The sequence below is a fragment of the Arvicola amphibius genome, chromosome 4 (assembly GCF_903992535.2).
Source record: "Arvicola amphibius chromosome 4, mArvAmp1.2, whole genome shotgun sequence".
NCBI classification, from domain to species: domain Eukaryota; kingdom Metazoa; phylum Chordata; class Mammalia; order Rodentia; family Cricetidae; genus Arvicola; species Arvicola amphibius.
In genome coordinates, this window is record NC_052050.1 from 2,396,913 (window position 1) to 2,420,730 (window position 23,818).

At 48.5% G+C, this 23,818-nt stretch overlaps 1 protein-coding gene across 1 annotated transcript in view; it reads right to left on the bottom strand.

The window, feature by feature from the left end:
• Positions 1 to 4,665: 4,665 nt before the first annotated feature.
• The window catches only part of Rnf213 (ring finger protein 213), an 88,474-nt gene continuing 69,321 nt past the window's right edge, over positions 4,666 to 23,818 (bottom strand). Inside the window, exons 51-69 of the mRNA XM_038325573.2 lie at positions 23,191 to 23,313; positions 22,366 to 22,476; positions 21,402 to 21,644; positions 20,614 to 20,695; positions 19,833 to 19,867; positions 18,086 to 18,180; positions 16,454 to 16,613; positions 15,532 to 15,712; positions 14,248 to 14,339; positions 13,498 to 13,749; positions 11,319 to 11,451; positions 10,986 to 11,069; positions 10,051 to 10,231; positions 9,657 to 9,858; positions 8,533 to 8,610; positions 7,633 to 7,827; positions 6,960 to 7,049; positions 6,692 to 6,870; positions 4,666 to 5,358 (exon numbers count right to left, since the gene is read on the bottom strand). Of these exons, the coding sequence (XP_038181501.1) occupies positions 5,205 to 5,358; positions 6,692 to 6,870; positions 6,960 to 7,049; positions 7,633 to 7,827; positions 8,533 to 8,610; positions 9,657 to 9,858; positions 10,051 to 10,231; positions 10,986 to 11,069; positions 11,319 to 11,451; positions 13,498 to 13,749; positions 14,248 to 14,339; positions 15,532 to 15,712; positions 16,454 to 16,613; positions 18,086 to 18,180; positions 19,833 to 19,867; positions 20,614 to 20,695; positions 21,402 to 21,644; positions 22,366 to 22,476; positions 23,191 to 23,313 (2,670 nt within the window). The 3' untranslated portion in view covers positions 4,666 to 5,204. The remainder of the gene's footprint in view (positions 5,359 to 6,691; positions 6,871 to 6,959; positions 7,050 to 7,632; positions 7,828 to 8,532; positions 8,611 to 9,656; positions 9,859 to 10,050; positions 10,232 to 10,985; positions 11,070 to 11,318; positions 11,452 to 13,497; positions 13,750 to 14,247; positions 14,340 to 15,531; positions 15,713 to 16,453; positions 16,614 to 18,085; positions 18,181 to 19,832; positions 19,868 to 20,613; positions 20,696 to 21,401; positions 21,645 to 22,365; positions 22,477 to 23,190; positions 23,314 to 23,818) is intronic.

Genomic DNA, 23,818 nt, shown 5'->3' on the forward strand with positions numbered 1-23,818 from the left:
ACAGCAGCACACACTTTAGTTACTGAATCACCTCTCTGGCTCTAGACAGCAGCGCACACTTTAGTTACTGAATCACCTCTCTGGCTCTAGACTGCAGTGCACACTTTAGTTACTGAATCACCTCTCTGGCTCTAGACAGCAGCGCACACTTTAGTTACTGAATCACCTCTCTGGCTCTAGACTGCAGTGCACACTTTAGTTACTGAATCACCTCTCTGGCTCTAGACTGCAGCGTACACTTTAGTTACTGAATCATCTCTCTGGCTCTAGACAGCAGTGCACACTTTAGTTACTGAATCACCTCTCTGGCTCTAGACAGCAGTGCACACTTTAGTTACTGAATCATCTCTCTGGCTCTAGACAGCAGTGCACACTTTAGTTACTGAATCACCTCTCTGGCTCTAGACTGCAGCACACACTTTAGTTACTGAATCACCTCTCTGGCTCTAGACAGCAGTGCATACTTTAGTTACTGAATCACCTCTCTGGCTCTAGACTGCAGCACACACTTTAGTTACTGAATCACCTCTCTGGCTCTAGACTGCAGTGCACACTTTAGTTACTGAATCACCTCTCTGGCTCTAGACTGCAGTTTTGTTGGTTTCCCTTAAGACAAGTTAAAGAGCCTACATAAGCAGGCGCCAGCTGGAAGGGCTGGGCTTGGAACTTCTTGCTTAATTATGGTCTGGTAAACCTGAGCAAATCTAAGGCACTTCCTTTGGAAATAGACGGTTCCTGTTTTATTTCTTAGATCAGTGCTTCCTCATTGCTCTTTCTGCGTTGTGGTAGATGCTGGCGATGAGTTGGGAACAAGAAGATGGGAGGGTATTGCCACTGTGCTGTGCTGGTGTGTGGGAAAATAGTAAATACACACAGGAAGAGGACTTTGAACTGGAGGTGGGGTGGCCTGTGTGAAGTGAAACTTAGGGGACCTGATGGTTGCCCCGCTCCTCCGTGGACTCGGGCATGGATTGTCACTTTCTTCAGTGGCGTGGCCACTGTTAAGTTGCCCGTGTTTCAGTAAATAACCTCCCAACCCCTCTCAGGCAAGCAGCCACACACAAAAGACAGGGGGAAGTAGGAGAAGACTTGTTGGGGAGATGGGTTTCAGTTGGGGAGGAAGGGATGAGAGAGGGTAGTGGGGGATGAGAGGACCAGAATTCATCAAAGGAGAGGGATTGAGTGTGGCAGGCAGAGGGGACAACAGGCACAAATGTCCCAGGGTAGGAGTGCGGTGGGCATGTGAGGCAGCAGCTGAGGTTGGGGTGACATGGGCTGACCGTCACCACGGGAGTTCAGACTTGTACACCTAAGTCATGTAGTCTGAAGATACCTTTCACGAGGGAAATAGAAAAGATGAGGTTAGACCAAACTTGAGTCTGTGGTTGGGGAAAGGCTTCCTGTAACACAACTGGCAGGACCTTGAAAGTTAGCGATTTCCAGGGGGAGAGAAAGCCCCGTTCCTCCAGACTCACTGGGCTCAGGCACTGTGCTTTATTTACCAGCCCTGTCTTCTCTTCCCACAGAATGGAAGGCATTTTGCAGAGGCGGAAACTGCAGTGTGAAGAGGTCAAGTGGCAGGCCTGTCGTCATGGCGCTGGCAGACAGGAGGACCAGCACCCGTACTCAGGTATGCCAGCCTGGCTTTGTTAGAGTGGCCGGGGAAAAGCATTTGGTGTTTAGGAACCACCCATGCCAGGGGAGATGGGGCAGCAGCTGTGGGTTCTGCGGAAGTCATGGCTGAGGTGCTGGTTGAAAGGAGCACTGATCTAGGTCCTTCTGTCTGGGAAGGAAGCCCAGCAGGAGCAGCCCGAGCAGAGGACCACTGTAGGGGCTGCGCCCTGCTCCCCCCCTCTGCTGTAGTGGCTGCACCCCGTCCCCTCCCCCCATTCTAGCCCAGATGAAACACGTGTGCTGTGCAGCCTGTCTACAGAGAGGGTGTGAGTTGCCAGCGTTGCTGTATGGAGAAAGGCGCATTCCTCGTGCTCCTTTTCTAGTTGTGTGTGGATCCTGAATGCTCGTACCCAGGTTGACTTAGCAAACTAAGGGAGCAGAAAGTGCAGAATGCAACACACATGTTATTCACTGCGTGCTTGGTATAAAACACAGGGCCTTGGGTCTCCTGCCCACTGAGCACCCCTCTGGGCTCAGCTGGTTCTGCAGCCTGACCTTCAACACTTTATCCTCCTGTGTGGAGCTGTTCCCTCCTAACTGAACACTGGCTCCTGAAGGGCACTGGGGGCTCAGGAGAATCTCACTGGGCTCTTAAAGCACATAGAGTCCCAAGGCTTATAGACTTGTCCCCGAGGTTATAGATGCAATTGCTAGGGGAGAAGACACTTGGGGTACAGGGCTTTGATACCTTGTTACTCAAGCCCGGCTGAGCATTTCAGTGATGCCACCTGAGTCACCCGTGCGTCTGTCCCTAAGGTAGACATGTTGCAGTAATTTCTGTGGTCTTTTCTCAGTGTCTCTTCTGGGGTGAATAGATATTTGCTCACATCTGTCCAGGGCCACATGAGTGATGTTCTGATGCAGGATGTTTCTGTATATGTGTTGTTTTTATTAGCTAATGAATAAAGCTGTTTCAGCCAATGGCTTAGCAGAGTTAAGTCAGGCAGGAAGTCTTAAGAGAGGGAGAGGGGGAGAATAGTCAAAGACATGCCATGTAGCAGCCTCTGAAGGATGCTGGAACCTTACCGGAAGGCCATCATGGCAGTACATAGATGAATGGAAAGGGGTTAATTTAAGATTAACTAGCTAGGAATTAAGATTAAATAGCTAGGAATTAACTAACTAGCTAGGAATACACTTGAACCATTGGCCAAGCACTGTTGTAATTGATAGAGTTTGTGTATTTATTTGGTCTGGGCAGCCAGGAAACCAACAGCCAGTCTTCATTTACAGTGTTGCTACTCATCCACTGATGGACTGGGGACACCCAAACCTGGGTTACTGGAGTCCTCTTCATGGTGAGAACACTGGAATTTCCTCTTAGCTGAAGTAGCTCATGGATTTTTCAGTCAAAAAACAGCAAGTCCTAGCATGGCTTAGGAAGGCACAGAAAATGAACTCCTGCTTGTCTTTTCCTGGCCATATTTGCTATTCCTGATGGATCTTCCTCATCTAAAGCCCGATTCATTGAAGTCAGGGCTCATCTCCATTTTCTGGTAGCTCTCCAGTGAGGTTTCCTCTAGCAGAATGCTCTGAGACCAGTACAGCAGTGCACTCTCTGCCATAAACAAGAGTACTGTAGGTTTTCTGTTCTGAACCCTACTGGATACTACAGCAGGGGAAATTCACAGAAACCCAAAACCATTTCGAAAAACCTGGCCAAGGTCTGTGTGTTGTAGATGTAAACTCTGCACTCGGGAATTGAAACATTCAAAAATTCATTAGTGTGTGTGTGTGTGTGTGTACACAACCCGAAGTTAGCCAGTTCCTTCCTTCTCTGACACAGGTCCCAGCTTAAGTCATCAGGCTTGGCAGCGAGTGCCCTTCCTCACTGAGCCATCTTCCTGGCCCAAAAACGACTCTTAGCAGTAAAGCTCAAGTTTATTAAAATGAATCTTACAAAAATAGGGCAGTTCACTTTTGCCAGGGCTACATCTGTGTATTTGGTTCATGGACAGTACATAGCATAGCATACAAAATGAAACATCTTAATTAAAATTCTTCATGAAAAAAAAAATGCCTAGCTAGGTCAAAACCAAAAAAGGCCTTCACAGCAAGAAACAGTGTGGGGCTCAGCTGCCCTCTGATGGCCAGGGCGAGTTAAACCCCAATCTGAGGCATCAGCGGAGATCCAAGGCCAAATTGGGAAGTTCAATGAGCCCTGTACCCTGAGACACCCATTCAGCAGGAAACTTGGAATGCAGACATCCGGGGACAGGTGCACTTCATAGTTTGGAGTAAGATTATCACTGTCACTGTGAACAGTCTGAAATGAGTTACTGCAGGTCTGCTCAGGACAGGGCGTGGTCCAGATTCACCTTTGATGGTGGTGCTGTGCCCGTGGATGTGTTCCTGACTACCAGTCTGTATTTCTGCAGCTCAAAGCACATGGGCTCTCGAGTTCCAGTCACTGTCTCTGTGAAAGGAATGACTTCCAGCTGTGAACACTGGCTGTTCTTACATGGTGCACGCCAGGAATAGGATTAGTCCAGAGGGATCGGGGAAGCAGAGCGGATTGTGACGCAAAGAGGCATCACGTCCAGTGAGAAAGACAGCACGAGATCAGGGTGGGCTCTTTTCCCGCCTTCTCTTTAACTGGTTTGTGCTCAGGGAAGCAAAGGTCATGTTGAATGCTTACTGGACAGCTACACAGTCAGTAACTCTCCACAGTATCCCCCGAATAGCTTTCATTTCAACCGTGCTAGCAATTGAACTTCAGGGCACCATGTTTGCTAGAAAAGGGCTCCACCACCAAGCCATAGTCCCAGCCCCCAAATACCTCTGACCAAGGCTTGTAACACATTTTCCCTTGTCCCCTTTCCCGTTTGCAGTGCTAGGGAGAGAACCCGGACGCTGTGTATGGGAGGCCAGTGCTCCAGCAGCCACCATCGTCCCTGCTCTCCAGTTCATTCATCATCCTTTGCCCCAGTCCAGTGTTCTCAGTGAGTGTTTGGCTTTGTCCCTTTGCAATTTGGCAGTGGCTCATGGTGTTAGCTCTTGTTCATGTGGCCTTACAGCCTGTACAAGCACCTTGGATTTCCTTATGCTAGTGTGGCAATTTTCATACATCGTAGAAACCAAGAAATATGTGTGTAGCACTCAAAACTTAAGGGGCTGGAAGAATAAATGTACAGAAAGAATGAATTCTTTTTTGTACACATAGAATAGGAAAATTGACTGCTCCTGTGCTTTCTCTCTGTGCAGTAAATTGGTGGCCATGAACTATGAGGGAAGAGGCTGGCAGTCTTCAGAGGGTCAGTATTGGTTATGACCTGATTGTGGTTCTCTTTAGTTTCTTCTAGAATGTACAAGAGGCAGTTGATTGGCAATTTCGTATCATCATACATGAGGAAGTTTTGGAATAGGCGAGTGTTCTAGAAACACCTTGGCTCTCTAAATGGTGTGTGTAAGCCTTGAATCCAGTGCAGTGCCCCCACTTTTCTTCACGCAGAGGCACAGCCTGTGTTGGGAGCTATGAAGGGAGGTGGGGAGGACCTTCCTCTCCAGCCAGGTTTGAAGGCTGAGCTGCTCTACCTCACTTGCCGGTCCTGTTTTCGTGTGGCAGCCGCTTTCCACACTGAGATGCAGCTGGACATGAGGATCTCCTCTGGGAACTGGGATTCCACTTCTGGAAGAACCTCGCTGTCTTTAGTCTCCATGTAACTCACTAGAGTGTCCCTGAGGCTGTGAAAGCAAGGAATAAGAAAGAGAGTGTTTGTAACGTCTCTGTAACTCCAGTTCCAGAGAATCAGAATCCTCTGACTTTCCCAGGGGATCAGGCATTAAAGTGATGCACAGGCTCATATGCAGGCAAAACAGCATACACATACAATAAAAATTTAACAGAGATAAACAGCCCCCAGTTAAGCAAAAACGATCGAGGGCATCATTCACAAACGGACGATGAGAGTAAAATGTGCCAGCCACTGTGTGTCTCCAATCGGGATGCGCAGGTAAAAGGGGACACCGGTGTTGGTCATTAGACTGACAGGCTTGGAGAGATGGCTCAGTGTGCTCTGTGGCCGGTACACATGGTGTGGCTTTTTACCAACTCTAGAGTGGATATTTGTGTGACTTAAGGAGAGTACTTGAAATAAGGGGAATATATGAGTTTGTCGTTTCCATGTGGTCCACACTGGCCCCAAACTTGCCGTGTAGCTGATGATGACCTTGAACTTCTGATTTTTCTGCTTCTAACTCCCGAGTGCCACGATTGTAGGTGTATGTTACCATGCCCCATCTCTGTAGCACTGAGGGATGAACCCAGGGCTCTGTGCATCCTAGGCAACCAGTCCACCGAAGAGCTACATCCCAGCCTTCCTTCCTGTTTGCCTGCCTTTTGTGTGTGTGGTATGTACATGTGTGCACATGTCTGTGCATGTGTATTCAGTGGTCAGAGGACGGCACTGTGTATCTTACTCTGTCACTTCCCCCCTTATTTCTTTAAGACAGGGTCTTTTTCTGAGCCTGGAACTTATTTTTTTTTCCAGCTGGCTAGCAAGTTCCCAGGGTCCGCCTGTCTTCCCCTCCCACATCCCCAGTGATGGAGCTGAGCTGCAGGCATAGGCAGCCACACCCAGATTTTAATATGGATTCCAGGGATCTAAACATAAGTCCCCATGCTTGTGCAACAAGCAAACCTGCTGTGCATTTCAGGAACCTCCTGCTTTGTTTTAATCACAAGGGACTAAAACCAAAGAGAGAACGCAAGAAATTAAAACCAAGGATGCCTGGAATGGGGGGACACACATTCTAATCCCAGCTCTGTGTAGGCAGAGGCACATGGATCTCTGAGTTTGGGACTAGCCTGGTCTACAGAACTCTAGCATTCTAGGACACCCAGAGCTGCCCAGAGAAATCCTGTCTTAAAAATCTGGAGACCAAACCAAAGGTACAAAATAGCAAAGGCATGGAAAATTAGCAGAAAAGGGTCCTGGATAAGTTGGGAGTATCTTCAAGTCTAGGGGAAGCCACTGGACAACAGGGCATTCTGCCAGCAGCTGTACAAGGCCATTACCTCCAATTGGGGTTGAAGCTGCTCTCAGCCTGGGGGCCCCTGAGTTTCAGCACGATCATCTCGTGGAGCTCCAGGAGGAAGGTGTCCAAGCCTGCCTCATTCAGGAATGTGCTGAGGAGCCTTGCGTGCTGCGGACTGAGGTCCTCTTTGTACTTGACATCAATTTCCTGAAACGGCTCCTGAAGGATAAACAAGCCATACAGTAAGACCTGGGAAGACCTGGGTGCTCGCTGCTCCCTCCGCAGCGGAAAGCAGAGGTGGGACTCACTTTGTTCAGTCGCAGGCGCTGTTCTGACTTATGTGCAGATAGGAGCTGCCAGAGGGCAATGACGTGTCTCAGCTGACATCTGTTTAAGGCCTGAAAGCGAAGCAGAACCTTAGTAGAAGGCCAAAGTCCCAATGTGTCACCCCTGTGCACTAAAGAGTCTAAGTGCACACCACAGGCACGTTCCCCCACTTCTGTCTTGAGCTCATTCTGTTTCCTTGTCATGAGACAGTCACATCCACAAATGAGCTGACCCATCCCTTGCAGTCTTCCAAGTTCTGCCGCAGAGAATCATGACATCACACATTGTGCAGATCTGCACTGCTCACAGATGGTGGCAGCCTAGATGGTCAGTCTCCTTCTCGAGTGTGCTGTGTGCATGCTGGACTGGTTGTGTGAGGAACACTCTTAATGTTCCCCTTTCTGGGGTTCTGACATGGATGCATGGTCGAATTAGGTAGCAATCAGGAGCTTCTGGGGAGGGTCATGTGATTTCCCATGCAACGCCTTCCAATAGGACTTCCCCTCTCTGTTTTGAGGTCTTGCTTAGTACCTTAGTATGGCTTGGAACTCACTCTGTAGCCCAGGCTGACCTGGAACTGGCAATCTTCCTGCCTCATCCTCCGGAGTACGGGGATTCCTGGGATATTCCTGCAGGCTCGGCACTGGTGCTTACCTTTAAGGTCAGCGCTGTCTGATCGCCCATCTGTAGGACATCTTGAATGTACACATTCAGGTCCATGCCAGGGTCCCCACCAGCTGTGCTCAGGAAACCCAGGGTGACTTCTACGACAGACAGGGCTTCACAGGCATCACTGTAGGACTGTAGCTGTCCTCTGATGGCACTGATGGCTGAGTTGGTGAGTGGGCTCTGGGGAACAAAATGCAAGGTTAGTGTTGTGGTTGACCTCTTGTTTCTTACCAACAGGGAAGAGGATATCTTTGTCACAGGTCAAGTTAGAACTGAGCTAGGACAGACTGCGTAGAAAGCACATGTCCGATTCTTGGTAGACACTAAGAGCAGGCAGCACTACAGACTCCACAGTAATAGAGACAAACTCACTGAACCTCAGACAAATCTTATAGCCAGGCAGTGCTAGCACACACCTTTAATCCCAACACTCAGGAGGCAGATGAATCTCTGTGAATTTGAGGCTAGCCTGGTCTACAGAGCTAGTTCCAGCACAGCTAGGACTGCACAAAAAACCCTGCCTCGAAAAATGAACAAAATAAACAAAACAGAAACAATCCTATGAGGGAACACAGACATTCAGCTTCCTCTCAGACTTGCTAGGAAAAAGCAGAAACACATTTAAGTTCTCTGGCTGTTTAGCCTCAGCGCACACAGCTGTGATGTTACTAGAAATCCGCTCCTCACGATGACAGTGTGTAAACTGAACAAGAAAGATCAGTGAACTGCTACCCTGCTTCCTGTGTAGTAAGCCAGGCTTACAGGAGTCCTGAGGTTCTTCAAAAGACACTGAGCCGCTAGTGCTCACAGTGGATACAGGATGAGGCTGGAGCTATCTGGAGTGGATAGAGCCTCCCAGAGAAGGACAAGGGTTGTCAAGAGCACCTGTGCCATTTTGTTCTTGATGGTCATGAAGAGATGCTCGTAGTTCCAGTCATGTCTGTACACCAGGGTGGGTATTCCCTAAATTGGGAGAGAAAAGTTCTTAGAGGTAAAATCCACAGTGGACCCCCAGTACCTCAGCAGCAGGACCCTGCTACTCAGGGTGTTCCTGGGAAAGGCGGCATTGCGAGGAAGTCTGCTGAAGACACTGTCTTTGGAAGCAGTGACACAGCAGGTGCCAGCCTTGCTGCAGTGGCCTCAGGGATACTGCCACATAGATGCTGCACGACACTGAGTATGCACGGGGCCCCAGAGGAACATGCACATGAGGACAGCCCATTTACCAGCTCTTCAGTAACTGTTAAGTCTAGAGCTTGGACAAGGAGGTCACTCTTCTGGACAGCACGGCTGTCAGAGTGAATCAGAAATACTCTGGGCTCCAAGTCACAGCCTAACTGTAGGCTCCACGGTAAACTAATGGATGTCTATGGACACGAATAAACGCACAAGAGTAATGTGTCTGACTAGACTGGATCACCACTCTCCAGATGAAGGAACAGAGATGTGGCTCTGCCATTGTGTTCCTTGGTGGCAGGAATCCTATGTCTGAGGGCAGGCAATTAATTGAGCTAAGGTAACTGGAAATCTGAGCTGGAGCCAGGCCATAGGGCCTTCTGTGCCAGGTGAAGGGAGGCAGTAGGATGCCATGCTGGGCATCAAATACAGAGAGGATCCAGGGAGCACAGGATAGATGGCTAAAATGACAGGCGATGGCAGTTAATGGATGAGGACACACAGAAGGCACTGGTACCCCGGCACAGAATGCTGAGGACCAGTGCAACGGTGGCAGAGTTCTTTGGTGATGTCCTTAATTATGTCAGAAAAACTAAATGCGAAGTCCACTGAGACCAGAGGATGCCTTTGGGAGACTGAGGTGCAGAGGGTGGTACCAAAGGCCTTGAGATCACCACAGCGAGGAGGCTGATGGAGCTGTAGCCATGCATGCTTTGGGTGGCAGATGAGACTGTGGCTGGCATAGTGCACTGTGGTGTCCCTCAAAACATGAATAAGGGTCCCTTACTCATGACAGACACACCAAGCATATAACTAGCAGAGGCTCAGCCTACCTGCAGGGTCAGCTTGGGCTTGCCCTGGAGGAAGCGGCTGCTGATCTGCCGCTGGATCTTCTCCAGGTCAAATTCTTGTGAGGTTTCTCCACCTTGCTGCACTTGGTACTGGCAGTTGGAGACGATCAATGGAATCAGGTCCCGTTCCACATCGTAGTGGATGACATGCAGGTCAGTAACCTCAGAGGTATCTACAGAATAGCTGAGGGACACAAGACACATGCAGACACCCCTGCTTCGGGCTCTGTGAACTGAGCAGGGGAAAGGTGTATGTCTGTGTAGGACTCTGGAGAGAGCAGCTAAGGGAGGGTTGGCCATGGAAGAGCAGAAGTTGGCAGGGGCTCAGGAGCCTAGGGCTCGACAAGCACCAAGTTCTGTTGACTTGGGCACACACCTGCTGTTTTCCGTGGAGAACTTCTGCACCGTGTTGACCATTTGATTGTGCAGGCTAATCAAGTAGCTGACCAAGGCAGTTGCACAGAGGCCCAGGCCCCGTCGCCGTGGAAGGATGACCTCAAATTCAGCATCCAGATCCAAGTCGGAGCTACAGTAATCTTTTGGTAGCTTGATCTCACCTGGAAATGACAGGGTTATTCCTTAGCAGCCAGGTAGCTTGCTCCATGCTGTTTTCCCAAGGTGAGGGAAAGAGGCACACAGATACAGTCCCACCAGCTAACACACTTCAATGACCTGGTATTAAGGTCTTGCCTCTACCAGATGTGCTGGCAAGTTTTCAGTGATTCCAGCTCTCTTGAAACCCAGTTTTTGGATCCGAGAAGAGGGAGGCTCTAATGCCATCATACTTCTCAGACCCTGTACGGGCTAGTCTATGTCAGCTTGTCACCAGCTGGATTCCAAGAGGGAGCTCGATTAAGAAAATGCCTCCAAAATATCCAGCTGTAGGCCATTTTCTTAATTAGTGATTGATGGAGGAGAGCCCAGCCCATTGTGGTGGGTGTTGCCATATTTGGGCTGGTTGTCCTGGATTAAATAAGAAAGAGGGCCAAGGAGCAAGTCAGTGAAGCAGCAGCCTCCATGGCCTCTGCGTCAGCTCCGGCCTCCGGGTCCCTACCCTGCTGGAGCTCCCGTCCTGACTCCTGGATGATGAGCAGCGCTGGGGAAGAGTTAAACCACGCGAACCCTTTTGCCTCAACTTGCTTTTGGTCATCCTGTTTCATCACAGCAATTGTCACTCCAACTAAGACAGCCTCCGAATGGAGACACCTAGAGAGCTTGCGTGGTGCTGGTGTAACAGGCACAGCTCCATGCAAAGCAGTGTGTGTGTAGCACATCTTGTGTGACACTCTGCTGGGGGAGGAGGACGCTCACCATTGGTCTCCAGTGACCGCCTCAGTGCGTTCCAGGTGGACAGGAAGACAGTGATCCGATCGTGGTACAGCTTTCTCAGCGCATCTGTTGAGTAAAGCATTTGGTAAGAACCATGACAACAGTACAGCCAAGTTCTGATCCACACAGTACAAGTTCTGATCTCTGGATAGAATCAACTCTGTGCTGTCTTGCTGCAGCTGAGCTGGCTGGAATTCGTGTCTCCTCACCTCATGCTGAAAGCTCAAGACACATGGCACCTGTAACAGAGCCCTCCTCCCTTCCTCTGTAAACGGAGAGTCCTGGTTTCTTCTTAGAGCTTGGGCAGAGTCATACCTGATTGGTGACTGCTAATGAAACCTCGGATGGAACTGTGCTCTGCTTCTGAAACGTTCTGGAATCGTTTCACTAGATCTCTTTGCAAGGCCAAGATCTCAGGCAAGAATTTCACCAGCCTCAGTTCTGCTTCCTGCAGAAAGGAAGATGAGTAATAGTGCTGCCTCTGATTGATCTAAGAAATGCTGTCGGGCAGGTATACTTTGTGGGGGATTGGTGCTGCTGATCCAATCTGGTCAGTGTTTCATCTTACATAGGGATGTACCCTAGAATTTAAATACAAGTAAGGGCCACCCCATTCTTTCACTTCGAACCCACAAATGGCTTGCAGGGTTACACTGTTCTACACACAGCCCACCCAGAGCCAAACCTATGTGCCAAAATCCAACGGGACAGAGCTGCCGTGAAGACTGCATCCTGTCTCATCCAGTAAAACATCAACCCAGGATGGACCAAATACCTAGCTGCAGGACCCAAAACTGCCAGAAGAAACAGGGAAACATGCTGGATGAGGAATGGTTTCTGGACAGGAATCCAAACACCAGTCAGATGGAATAACCTCACCCAGTCAGCAGGTGAGTGAGAAAACAGCAAGGGACAGATGCTGGCCAGGATGTACAGAAAAGGGAATAACATTGCTAGCAGAGTGTAAATATGAGCAGCTGTCATGGCAAAGAGTATGGAGCGTCCTCAAAAATTAAACGTTAATCACCACACAGTCTATCCTTTCTTCCGGTTATGCACACACAGAAATGAGGTCACATGAGCACACACAACAGCTAAGACAGCCTCAGCCTAGATGCCTGTCAGCAGACGAATGGGCAGAGAACGTGTGGTGTATGTCTCAGAGGCAGACACGCAGCCTCAGAGCATAGGATGGATACAGTTGGCTTAGAGGTCACTTTACATTTATTTGTTTTTAAGATTTATGTATTTTATGTACATGAGTGCTCTGTGCATGGCTGTCTGCATGCCAGTAGATGTCATAAGATCCCACTACAGATGGTTGTGAGCTGCCATATGGGTGCTGGGAATTGAACTCAGGTCCTGTGGAAGAGCAACCAGTGCTCTCAATGACTGAGCCATCTCTCCAGCTCCAGGAGGTCACTTTATTAAATGAAATAAGTCAGCAACATAAAGATAAGCACCAGACACTCATATGTACAGGCTAAGGGAAGTTGACTTAGAGGAAGGATAGCAATCATGGCTCTACTCCACTGATCTCCAGGGACCACCTCAGAGCGCTCCATGTGGACAGAAAGACAGGGATTTGATCATGTAACGCTTTCTCAGCCCATCTGTGGAGCAGCAGATGGAGGAGAGAGGTAGAAAGGTTGGCAAAGGAAGGGGGGACATCACCAGTGTGTTCTGTGTACATCTGTAGAAATGTCCCATGGGACCCTTTACCTGTGTATATTATTATGTTTAATAGTTATCATTATTAAATTATAAAGAGAAGAGAAAGTTAGTACTGGCTCTTGTTCCAACGCCTCGGACCCCAGCTTCCTCAGCCAGAGAAAACTACCCGAGAGAAGTCACAGCGTTGACATGAGGACATTTCTTCTGTGAACACCTTAAGTTTCTGAGTCACTTGCTGGCTGCAAACACTGGTTCTCAGGGAAACAAAAAGACCACTGTGCTGGAGGACCCCACTGGGTACAGGAACTGTGTGTGTTTCTGGATCTTAGACAGGATTGCTGCATCTCATAGCTCTCCACCCTGCTTTCAGCCCACATCCCCAATGCAGTCTGTGCCTAAAAGGTCTACTGATTGGGAGGAAGGTTTTACATACTAATAGTATTTGCAGTCATCAGACTCTGCAGATGGTCACCTGCTCCAAGCTACGAGGAGGAGACATAGCTCAAGACCTGTACCTTCATTGTTGTTGCTGAGTGAACAAGTAGTCTCTTGGCCCTCAAGTTCTCTTTAGATGACCACTGACCAACATACCTAGTTTACATGTGACTCGGCTTCAGACTGCCTGAGACTGCAAGCAAGGACTGAAGACCTCCCTCTCTCCTTGAGTCTCCTGCTGTCTACGTTCTGTTAGAGCCACAGCACCAGCGGCTGCTCAGAGCTCCACCCTAGGAACCACTATTCTACACAAAGGTTCAGGGCTTGTTCGGTCCTAGGAATCATTTGCATAGAAAAAGCTAGATCACCCGGGCGTCACTTGTACCTTCTGGAGGAAGCGCCAGAGGACAGGCACCGTTTCTTTGCCATTTTTCTGTTCTACAATATGCCGCAGGTGCTCCACTGTGATCTTCTTCCTGCAGCTCCAGATCTTCGAGCAATGAACCACACTCTTTTGGGGCAAGTGAGGCAGGAAGGTTGCTGGGTCCCTGTATATGATTTTGGCCACAGAGTTGGAGCTGATGCGCTCATCTTGGCTGATAAGAACATTTACAGCTGCCAAGGTTTGGTCAAGATGCTGGGTGAAGAAAGTGACACAGAATTTTTCAACTGAGACACTGCCGCACACAGGCTGGGACACCTAGTAACTCACTGTGGCTGCCCTCCTTGTCTTGCCTGTCCCATTGTTGGTTTCTGATAAAATCCAACAGTACCTGTTGTAGGAGTTCCCTCCCTGTACACAGGGGACTAAGAGGACCATACCTGTTGCTTTTCTTTCCTCACTTTATTTGTGGTGTGCATTGCTCCTCTCTGACAGAAGGGTCATTCATCCTCGACTACTGTGCATCCCAACACATCTCTATAGGATAGAATGTCTGGTTCCCACCCTCATATCCTGCTATCTACATTGACAATAACAAGCTGAAAAAGGTTTTCAGTGAGGACACTGAAATTTGAACCTTGGTAGAGGCTCCTGCAGCTCTTCCCCAGGGATGATGGGCAAAGATTGCTCGGCAGGTATGTGGGAGACCCCTACCCTATCCTAGAGAAGTGCTAAGTGACCGTCACAGCTCACCTTCAATTCAGGTAAAAGAAGAGCTTCAAGATGCTTCTCCCAGTTGTTTCTGGATCCTTTGGTTGACAATTCTGCATTAAAATTTAATATACCTACAAATAACATAAGAATGTGTGGGTTGCTCTAGAACAGGAGCTATAGCAGCCTGCATACAGTAAGCACGAAGTAACTGCCAATACAAAGTACTATGTGGGGGATGTAAGCCCTTTCCTAAGTTCCCTAAAGATGTGAACTGTCCCAGACGCAGTCTCTGCTGTTTCCACCTTTGTGACAGCATTTCAACCTCAGACAGGTCCTCTGACTGATTGCTGCCACCACAATGCCATTTGAACAAAAGTACTAAGGACAGAACCTAAAAATCACAAGCCCAGGAGCAGTGACAGAGGCCAGTGCCACCGTCGGCTACTCCAGCTGCTACCCCTCAGACCAGCACGCAGAGCAGGCAGAGTAGGCAGAACCCATGAAGGTGGTGCAGATTCTGAATGGTGGAGCCTTCTAGGACTCTGTCATTTGTATGAAATCACAGGACATCTAAAACCCATGGAATAAATTCCTTGCAATGCTGACTGGGAGGGAGGCCCAGGAGGAGTGAGTGCTCTGTTTGCAGGTGGCACTTTTTATTGTCACTGCCTTATTATAAAGTAGCCCAGTGGGGCAGGCATGATGGTGCACGCCTTTAATCCCAGCACTCGGGAGGCTCAGGCAGAGGGTCTCTATGAGTTTGAGGCCAGCCTGGTCTACAAGAGCTAGTTCCAGGACAGGCTTCAAAGCTACAGAGAAACCCTTTTTCGAAAAAATTTAAAAAAAAATTAAAATATAAAACCAAAACAAAATAAAAGACAAATAATGCCATCTGCAGTGACATTTACTGCCTTTCTTAGTAGACTTAGAGGCTTAGAGCAGAAGCAATGACAGTGACTGACTCTTGGACACACATCGCCTGCTTTGGAGGACACGTCTCCATCACAGTGGGTTTGCACTGCATGTAAACAGTCCGGCGAAGCAGAGGTCAGAGTCCTTGTTAGGTAGGTGGATGGATGGGGGAACAGAGCAGCCTCTCTGCCCCAGTAAGAATTCATGCTTTTTCTCCCATCCCCTCTCTGTTTATTAAAGGAATTTACTGTGAAGCCCATACTTGTCTCGAACTCACAACAATCCTCCTGCCTCAGATTCCCAAGTACTAGGGTTCCAGGTTACCATGCTTAGCTCAAGTTTAGTTTACTCACTCAGGAGCCATGGAAAGTGACCCCTCAGTCCAGCTTAGCCTTTGCCCCCTTTGCTTACTCTGGCCAAACACGGGGTGCCGTTCCTGGAGCAAACAGCGCAGGATGAGGTGTACCACATGAGTGGTCTCGTCTGCACTCCTGCCCAGCATCTTGTTGAGCTGTTCCAGGTTTCTCTGGATGTGATGCTGCAGGAAGCCTCGTGGATCCTGAACCTGAGGCTTAATGATTCTGATCAGGGCCTGTGAGTAACAAAACAAAAGTTCAGAACACTTCGTGTAAGAGAAGGTGGTAAGCTCAGGAAGAGAAGGACACCAGCATGGCTTCTGCGTGATGTACCAGCAAAGGTGGAAGAAACAGGTCAAGCAGCCTGTGGTGTTGTCTGAGAGTAGATGGCCTCAACCTTGAACTTTTCTCCTCTTGGCTAATGCTACAGTGAGGGAGATGCAGCACAGATGACCGTAGTAGCTTCCCCATGCTGCACTTGAAAAGTGAATCTGTGCTGGCATGCCTGTACAGGTGACCTCTAGTCTCAGAAATGTAGAAGATTGTTTGTATCAGTTCAAATAAACAAACTGGGCTTTAGTAATAGAACTCTGACCTCTGGAACACTGTGAAAAAATATTAATAAAAAATAAAATTCTGCTGGGCAGTGGTAGTGCAGGCCATTAATCCCAGCACTTGGGAGGCAGAGATAGACAGACCTCTATGATTTTGAGGCCATAGTCTACAGAGTGAGTTCTAGGACAGCCAAGGCTACAGAGTGACTATGTCTGGAAAAAAGGAAATAAATGGATTCTACATAACCTGACAAGCACTTCATCCCAGTCCATGTCGTGGTGGTGAAGGCCAGATGTTAGGTTTCTTTTACCTGGCAGATTGGGTACCAACAACACACTCATACTTGACAGACCCTGGAGAGCAAACGGCTGACTGGAAACCACAGCAGGATCCGCCCCTGTGTAGCAGCTGATCACAAGTACCTGAGGATTCTGAGTGGCTCCCACAAGCATAGCCAAGTGAGTGAGTAGCCGGGTGAGAATGAAGACCACTGGGGACAGCCCTCGGTCAGATACCACTGCTTCACCACTGGGCTGTGGGTCGCCCAGCACGTGGCCGGTCTGTGTTCTGTCCTCGTTAATACTGGAAAGGAAGAGAAGAGACAAGGTAGAGATGGAAAGGGGCTGCTCTTCCTAGCTACAGGGGCATCTCAGGCCCTCAGGACTGGGAGATAGGGCTCCATGCTCCTAGGAAACAACATTGAAAATCCTTCTTCTAGCCTGGGACCCCTGCCTATGCATCATTTTCTTTTCAGACCTTACTTCTGGCTTGCCGACTCCCCCAGGACTCAGTTTAAAGGGGTACAGGAAATGGCCACGGCTGCTGATCCCTGAGAAGGCCTCAGGACAGAAGCAGGCATTGTCTCTGGGCAGTGGGGACGTTTTGTGCCCATGTTTGTATTTTCCACGTTCTTCTCATTTCCCCGATCATAAACTGGGATCCACAGTCTGCAGACCATTTCACATCATGTGTAGTAGGTGGGAGATGCTGTGTGTGCACTCAGTTGCAAAGATATTGCATGTCGAGAACTTCCTGCTAGGTCTTGGAGATGGGCAGCTGGGGTATTGTAAGCTTTGACCACACAGATGGACCAGAATGTATGGACTGCATTAACCCCACCAACCAATCCTCAGGGTGTGACCAGCTGCACTGTGTCAGAAGCCGGGGAACAGACTGCTATTTAGACTGTGCCGTCTGCTGGAACAGACCCTCTGTCCCTTCAAAGCCAAGCAACTACAAACCAAAGCCAGGGCAGCTTTGCTTTCTTGTCCCAGTTTCCTAACAGTGCACTAGGACAAGTCTTTCTACAGCGCTCATACTGTGACAGGCACTGTGGACGATCTAGACGATGTCAAGCATACGGGAAAAGTGTCATTCTCCTTAATTCCTGTGCCCCCTTATATAAGGGACAACTTTCATGAAGGGTCTTAGAATGTGGTGTGGGTGTCCTAAAACCCAGCCCTCACCCAGACCAAGGCACGGCAGTATTTGACAAGCCCGATTATGTGTCCTTCATCTTGAAAAACAAAAACAAGCCAGGTGTGGTGACATTTCCCTGTAATCCTAGCACTGAAGGGGCCAAGACAGGCCTGGGCCACATGGCAAGTACCAGGACTGCCAAGTATGAGATCCTATGTTAACAAAAGCCAAACAAAACCCCAAACTACAGATGGGTGGGAAGGAGATGAGAGAGAACTATATAGTTTCCAGTGAAAGTCAGGCAGCACGCGCTGAGTTAGGCAGATCCTGTTTCGGTTGGTTGGAGCTACTGTCCTGAATCAGGACATCGGCTTACAGACACAAACATCCACAAGGAGTAAGCCCAAGGACCCACAGAGCATGTCTGCATTAGCAAGTATTAATGTGCAGGCCACTCTGTGTTTAAGACCAGTGACAGCACCTTGTGGTTTCCTGATGACAGGGACCTTGGCACTGGTGGCGAGCATGACAGATCCAGATGTATGATAGTGTCACAAGTTAGTGACAGTTTAGGAGCAAGAGTAGGAACAGCCCTGAAGCCCAGGGCCAGTTACTAGGAGCAGCAGCTCACGTACCTGATAAGATGGAAGCCTGGGTCCGGCCTGTGGTTGAGGCCTCCAATGGGAGCTCGGCAGTCTGGACAGAAGCTCTGCTGCATGGGCCTGCCGCACTAGAGTGAACAGTAATGTTTCATGCATGACTGCCGCTGTGTAGCAACCCTGCTCAGCCATAGGAAGTCACTGGGGTTGCTTCATCTGTGCGTGTATATATCGGGGGTGTGATATGGGGACAGGGTGGATACTAACTGTAATATGTTAACCATGGGCAAATGCAGACTTATGAAAATTAGTCTTAAGTTTGAATCCCAAGTAGATTGGCACCGGATAGGAAACCTTGAAACACATTTTGCTTTCTCATACCCAGCTCTTTTTCCCTTTCCTGGACGTTACAGTCATCGTAGGGCTTCGCTATCTAACACCAGGATATAGGCTGTTACTTGTTTCCAGCATTATTTTTTATATACATTGGAGATACTTATTTATTTATTTAATTTATTTAGGTTTTTTGAGACAGGGTTTCTGTATGTACCTCTACTGCTTGTCCTGGCACTTTCTGTAGATCAGGTTGGCCTTGAACTCACAGAGATCCGCCTGCCTCTGCCTGCCTAGTGCTGGGATTAAAGGTGTGTGCCTCCACTGCCTGGGAAGATTTTTATTTTATTTATTTTTTAAATTATTTATTTATTATGTATACAATATTCTGTCCATGTAGATGCCTGCAGGCCAGAAGAGGGCACCAGACCTCATTACAGATGGTTGTGAGCCACCATGTGGTTGCTGGGAATTGAACTCAGGACCTTTGGAAGAGCAGGCAATGCTCTTAACTGCTGAGCGATCTCTCCAGCCCCTTATTTTATTTTTTAAAAATACAACCATAATATTTATTAACCTAATATTTCTTAACCCCTTAAAAAAGTTAAAAGGAGCTGGGCAGTGGTGGCACATACCTTTAATCCCACCACTTGGGAGGCAGAGGCAGACAGATCTCTGTGAGTTCAAGGCCAGCCTGGTCTACAAAGTGAGTTTTAGGAAAGCCAGAAAAACCCTGTCTTGGAAAATCAGAAAAAGCTTAGATGGTGTGCATATGTTCTATAAGACATGGCCCCCAGCGCACTAAAAGTGCCGTAGCTCTCTAGTTTGTAGAACTCCATAGCCCAGAGCAGCCTGGGGAAGAGCCTCGTTCTGCCACATTTCATGGTCAAGCAATTACATGAATCTCACAAAAAGTGAGCAGTTGCTTCTGGATTTTCCCTCCACGTCTCGTCTTTATTGAACGTGTCTCACCATAACCTGGTAGCCCTGGTATTCAGCACGCACAGGGCCTGAATGGACATGGATTTCCCCGGATGACGATTACATTCGTTCTTCTCCATGGCCCTACTCTTGGATGTCTTTCCCATTCTGTACCCCTGCTGTGTAGTCTGAGGAGGCCATGACTGCCAACCAGCAGCCCTTTGGGGTCCATGGCCCTGAGACAATGTCTGGAAGCATTGTAGCTTGTCCCACTTCCCATAGGTGTTGGCACTAGAATCTACTGCACAGATGCCAAGCATGCTGCTGCCTGTCCTGACTGCCTGCCCACGGTGCTGCATGAAGACCATGGGAGAAGAGCCCTCAGCAGTCAGTCTTATTTGGAATTCCCTGAGTGGTCCTCAGAGCAAGCCTGTGCTTCACCAGAGGGCAAGGTTTAATTCTTTTTCCCTCTTCTCAGCCTGGAGGGAGCACATTTTGAGCTTTCACCCAGCCAAACACCAAAACTCACCTCTCCTACAGAGCATGGATGGCCATTGGGACAATCTGTTAAAAGAATAGGACACACATTAGCTAGTAAGGGGCCACATGACCCACTGGGGCCCACTCTTCCCTTCTGATCCTGACCAAGGATAATATGACCTCAGAGCCTCCATAGGAACTGAACTACCCGGTGCATTGTAAGCCAGCATCTAATGTGTGCCCCGTGTTATTATGCATGTGGTAGTGAGAAATGTCTGACCTTAGTTTTAGAAATCAAGAGAAATTAGATTCCCGATTCACACGTAGTTAACTTGGCAGTATGGTGGGTAGTATTTTCCTCCTTTCTTTTCTTTGGATTTATTATTGTTATTGGCCACAACGTTACAAATAATTTAAAAGATTATTTACTCAAAGCAACATGAGAATTGACACAAAGCCTTGGGTCACGTGACTTGCCCTCCAGTTCTGTACATTAGTTCTGTACATCAGAAGAGATATCTTTGGGTCAGAAACTGCTGTATTGTGCATTGTGCTGTATTGTGTATTGTGCTGTATTGTGTCTTTGTATGAGTTTCACTGTGGTTCAAGTCCCTTCTCCCAAATGAAATGTTCTGGAAAGTACAATGAAAAGGCCCTTGTCTAGACTCAGATGTAAGAGGGTAAGGCCCACATGACAAGATCATGGATCCTGTATAACCCTGTTGTCCTGCAGGTCACCAAAGGCAACTGTGGACCCCAAGCATAACCCAAGGCCTTTGTAGTCACAGGCTGATCATTTGTGCTCAGACGAGCATGATGCCAACACTTACTGTACCACTGGACACCTTCTAGGCCCATCCAGCTCCTGGCTTGAACCAGCAGGTCTTCAGGCATTGTTGGGAGGAAAGCATTCTGAAAGACCAAATCAGGACAGGTCATAAGTGGCAATGTGGCCTTAGAAATATAGGCCAGAGCAAGGAAGGCCTTGACTTCTCAGACTAAAACTATTTGTCAGGGATGCCTATGGTGGCTAATCTTGGCTTCAGTCTGATTGGATCTGGAATCAGCTAAGAGATAAACCGCTGGGCATACCTATGAGGGATTTTCATAATCAGGTTATTTGAACTGGGAACAGCCACACGAAATGTGAGTAGCATCTTTCCATATGAAAGGAGGTCCTGGGAAAGCTTTGCTCTTTGCCTGTTTCCCTTCCCATTGTGCTGGCAAGTTCATCTACTGCTTCTGTATTACTGAAGAGTTCATCTGCCTGTTGCTACTGCTGCCATCTGTAAACAACATCAGTGTCCTCCAGGCCTTCCGCGTCAGGTTGGGACTACAGAGGCCTCATGAACTGAGCAGCTCTGGGGCTCTCAGCCTCTCCAGTGTGAAGACAGTCACTGTTGGACTACCCAGACTGTATCTCTTATTCCAGCCTAATCTGACTACTACAATGCTCAGAAGTCTGGGGGAGACAGCAGAGGGAGGCCAAGTTCCCACCACCACTGTGGGCAGATGGATTAAAATAAAGAAAACACATGGGTTTAACGGTTCCCAGGTCCACAGGTTTTTCTGTCCACAGGGATGAAGCCCTGAAGATCCAGAGGGAAAGTGATCTTACTGCCATGTTGGCCGGATCGAAGGCCAAGTTCCTCAGGGGCGCCAAGACTCTGTTTTGTCCACACAAGAATATGATTGCAGCATGAACGGCCATTTCAGTCACTGTTCCTTCCAGGCTGCTGTGAGCAGACCTGGTCCGCAGCAGGGGCAGAGCATTATCCACTAGCGACTTGGCAAAGCATCCAATGTCAGGAGTGGAAAGGATCTTGCTTTCCTCAATGAATTCCTTCATAGCCTCACATTGCTGATGGGAAAGATGTTTTAACATTAACATGTTTCAAAACAACATTGTGGGGCTGGACACAGTGTACACATGTGAACCTTTGGGAGGTAGAACTAGGAGAATCAGAAGTTCAAGGTTAAAACTAGCTCAGACTCCATGATACCTTGTATCAAAAATCAAAGACACACCACAGCCTAACATTATACATGGGTGTGGTAATGCCCATGTATAGTTCCTGGACATGGAAGGAGAGGAAGGAGGTTCATGAGTTTGAGGATAGCATAGGCTACATATGTACAGCAAGACCTTGTCTCGAAAAACAGAAACAGAAAAACAGACCTGCTGAGATGCTGTGGTATGCACAGACCTAGCATGCACAATGCCATCCCAAGTACTGCAGAAAACACAGAACAACACTGAAATTTCATCGTTTGTGCCTTATCATCCACATTTTAATAGCAAACATCAAGGTAAATGTGGATGAACGATCACAGTTGAAGGACAGTTCCTCAGAGAAGAGACCCCACATAGAAACAATTCCATGTTATCTTATAGTTTTGAACTCAATTTTAGTTGTAATTCTGCAAGCTTTGGGTTAAAGTGAAAATAGGTCTTCCATCTAGTAAGGTTAAAAACCTCTATCAAAGAGAATTATGAGCCTAATTTGTGTTTGTGACTTTAATTCAGAAATCCCTCTCAGAGATGAGGTTGCACACAAGCCCTACTGTGTTGGACTGCTCACCTCTGGTTTTGGATGGAGGGTGGTGTTGCGGGAACGGTACAAAGAAGCCACCTCTCTATACAAGGCCAGCAGTAAGTAGGCCGTCTGCTGGGCTTTGGGACTTCTGCAGGCCTGCGGAGGCAAAGACCTCAAGTGAGATTTAGAGGTTACATAGTTCTTCTCAGACCCTTGACCCTGAACATGTCTGAGGAAGGGGGAGCATCTTCTGGCCACAGCTCTGGGGTTCCATGGTTCACGCACATTGCTAGACAGCCAGCATCTGTCCCCTTGGTGACTGTTTCCTAAGCGGAGACAGTGTCTGATTTCTCTTCTCTGCACAATGGCAGAGTGAGCAGGGACTCACACAGGCAGAGTGAGAACAGTTTGAAGGTCAGAATAAAACCCTGGCATCATCCTCAGAACAGTCAGGAGCATGTGTCAGCCACGACTCTCCAGAGGAACTTTGTGAGGAGTGCCAGACTGCTTCAGTCCTGAGTGAGCCTGGAGCAGCTCCTCACCAGGGTCTTGGTACCGACAGGCCAGCTCAAGTGTTACTACACCAGTTCCAGCCATAAGCTTCCCTTGTAGGGCAGGAGGCAGGCACATCTGATTGCTAATACAGTGTCACTCTAGGGGCTGCTCAGTTGCACAGTCTATTGTTTGACGTATGCACAGGAAGAAGCAGGCCTCCAGGGAGTCCCTCCTAGAACCAGAGAGAAGTCCAGATGCATCTTACCGTCAGAGCAGCCCCAATGTCCAGGGTACCAGAGAGAAGTCCAGACGCATCTTACTGTCAGAGCAGCCCCAATGTGCAGGGTACCAGAGAGAAGCTCAGAGGCAACTTACTGTCAGAGCAGCCCCAATGTCCAGGGTCTTGCACTGGAGCACAACTTTGCCCACTGCATCACGCAGAGCCTTGTATTCGTCACCATGCACTAGGTACCGGTCCATCTGGCTCGGGTCATTATTCTGCAATCCCAGAAGTGCAGAGGGTTAATCACAGTGGGATAATGAGGTATTTTGCAAAGAATTCTAGACAGACAAAGGCACCAGATGGTCCCCAAACATGGAGGTGGCTGAAGAGGGACCCCTGCTGACTCTCTTTGGAGTTATCTGAGTCTTCTTTGGCCTGGATGCCTGGGCAGGGCCTGTGCTGACTGTAGCTGCTTGCTTTATCCACTCCCAGCACTGCATCGAGCCCAGGTGACAAAATGATTGTTACTTCTAAGCCCCAGTGGGGATGAATATGATGATAATAATGAAGAAGAAAAAGACCAGGATTGTTAGTGCCATTTTACAGTAAGGACTGACTTCTGTGCTCCAGGAAAGGCACAAGAGTGAGACCTTAGATGACCTCAGTCATCGCTCTTAGCTCTGCCTTCCTGTTCTCTTCTAGCTGCCAGAGGTAGAAAAGATACAGTTTTCTGTCAGGGCAGAAACATTCATTTACCTTCCCTGTATCCAGCTATGTGAG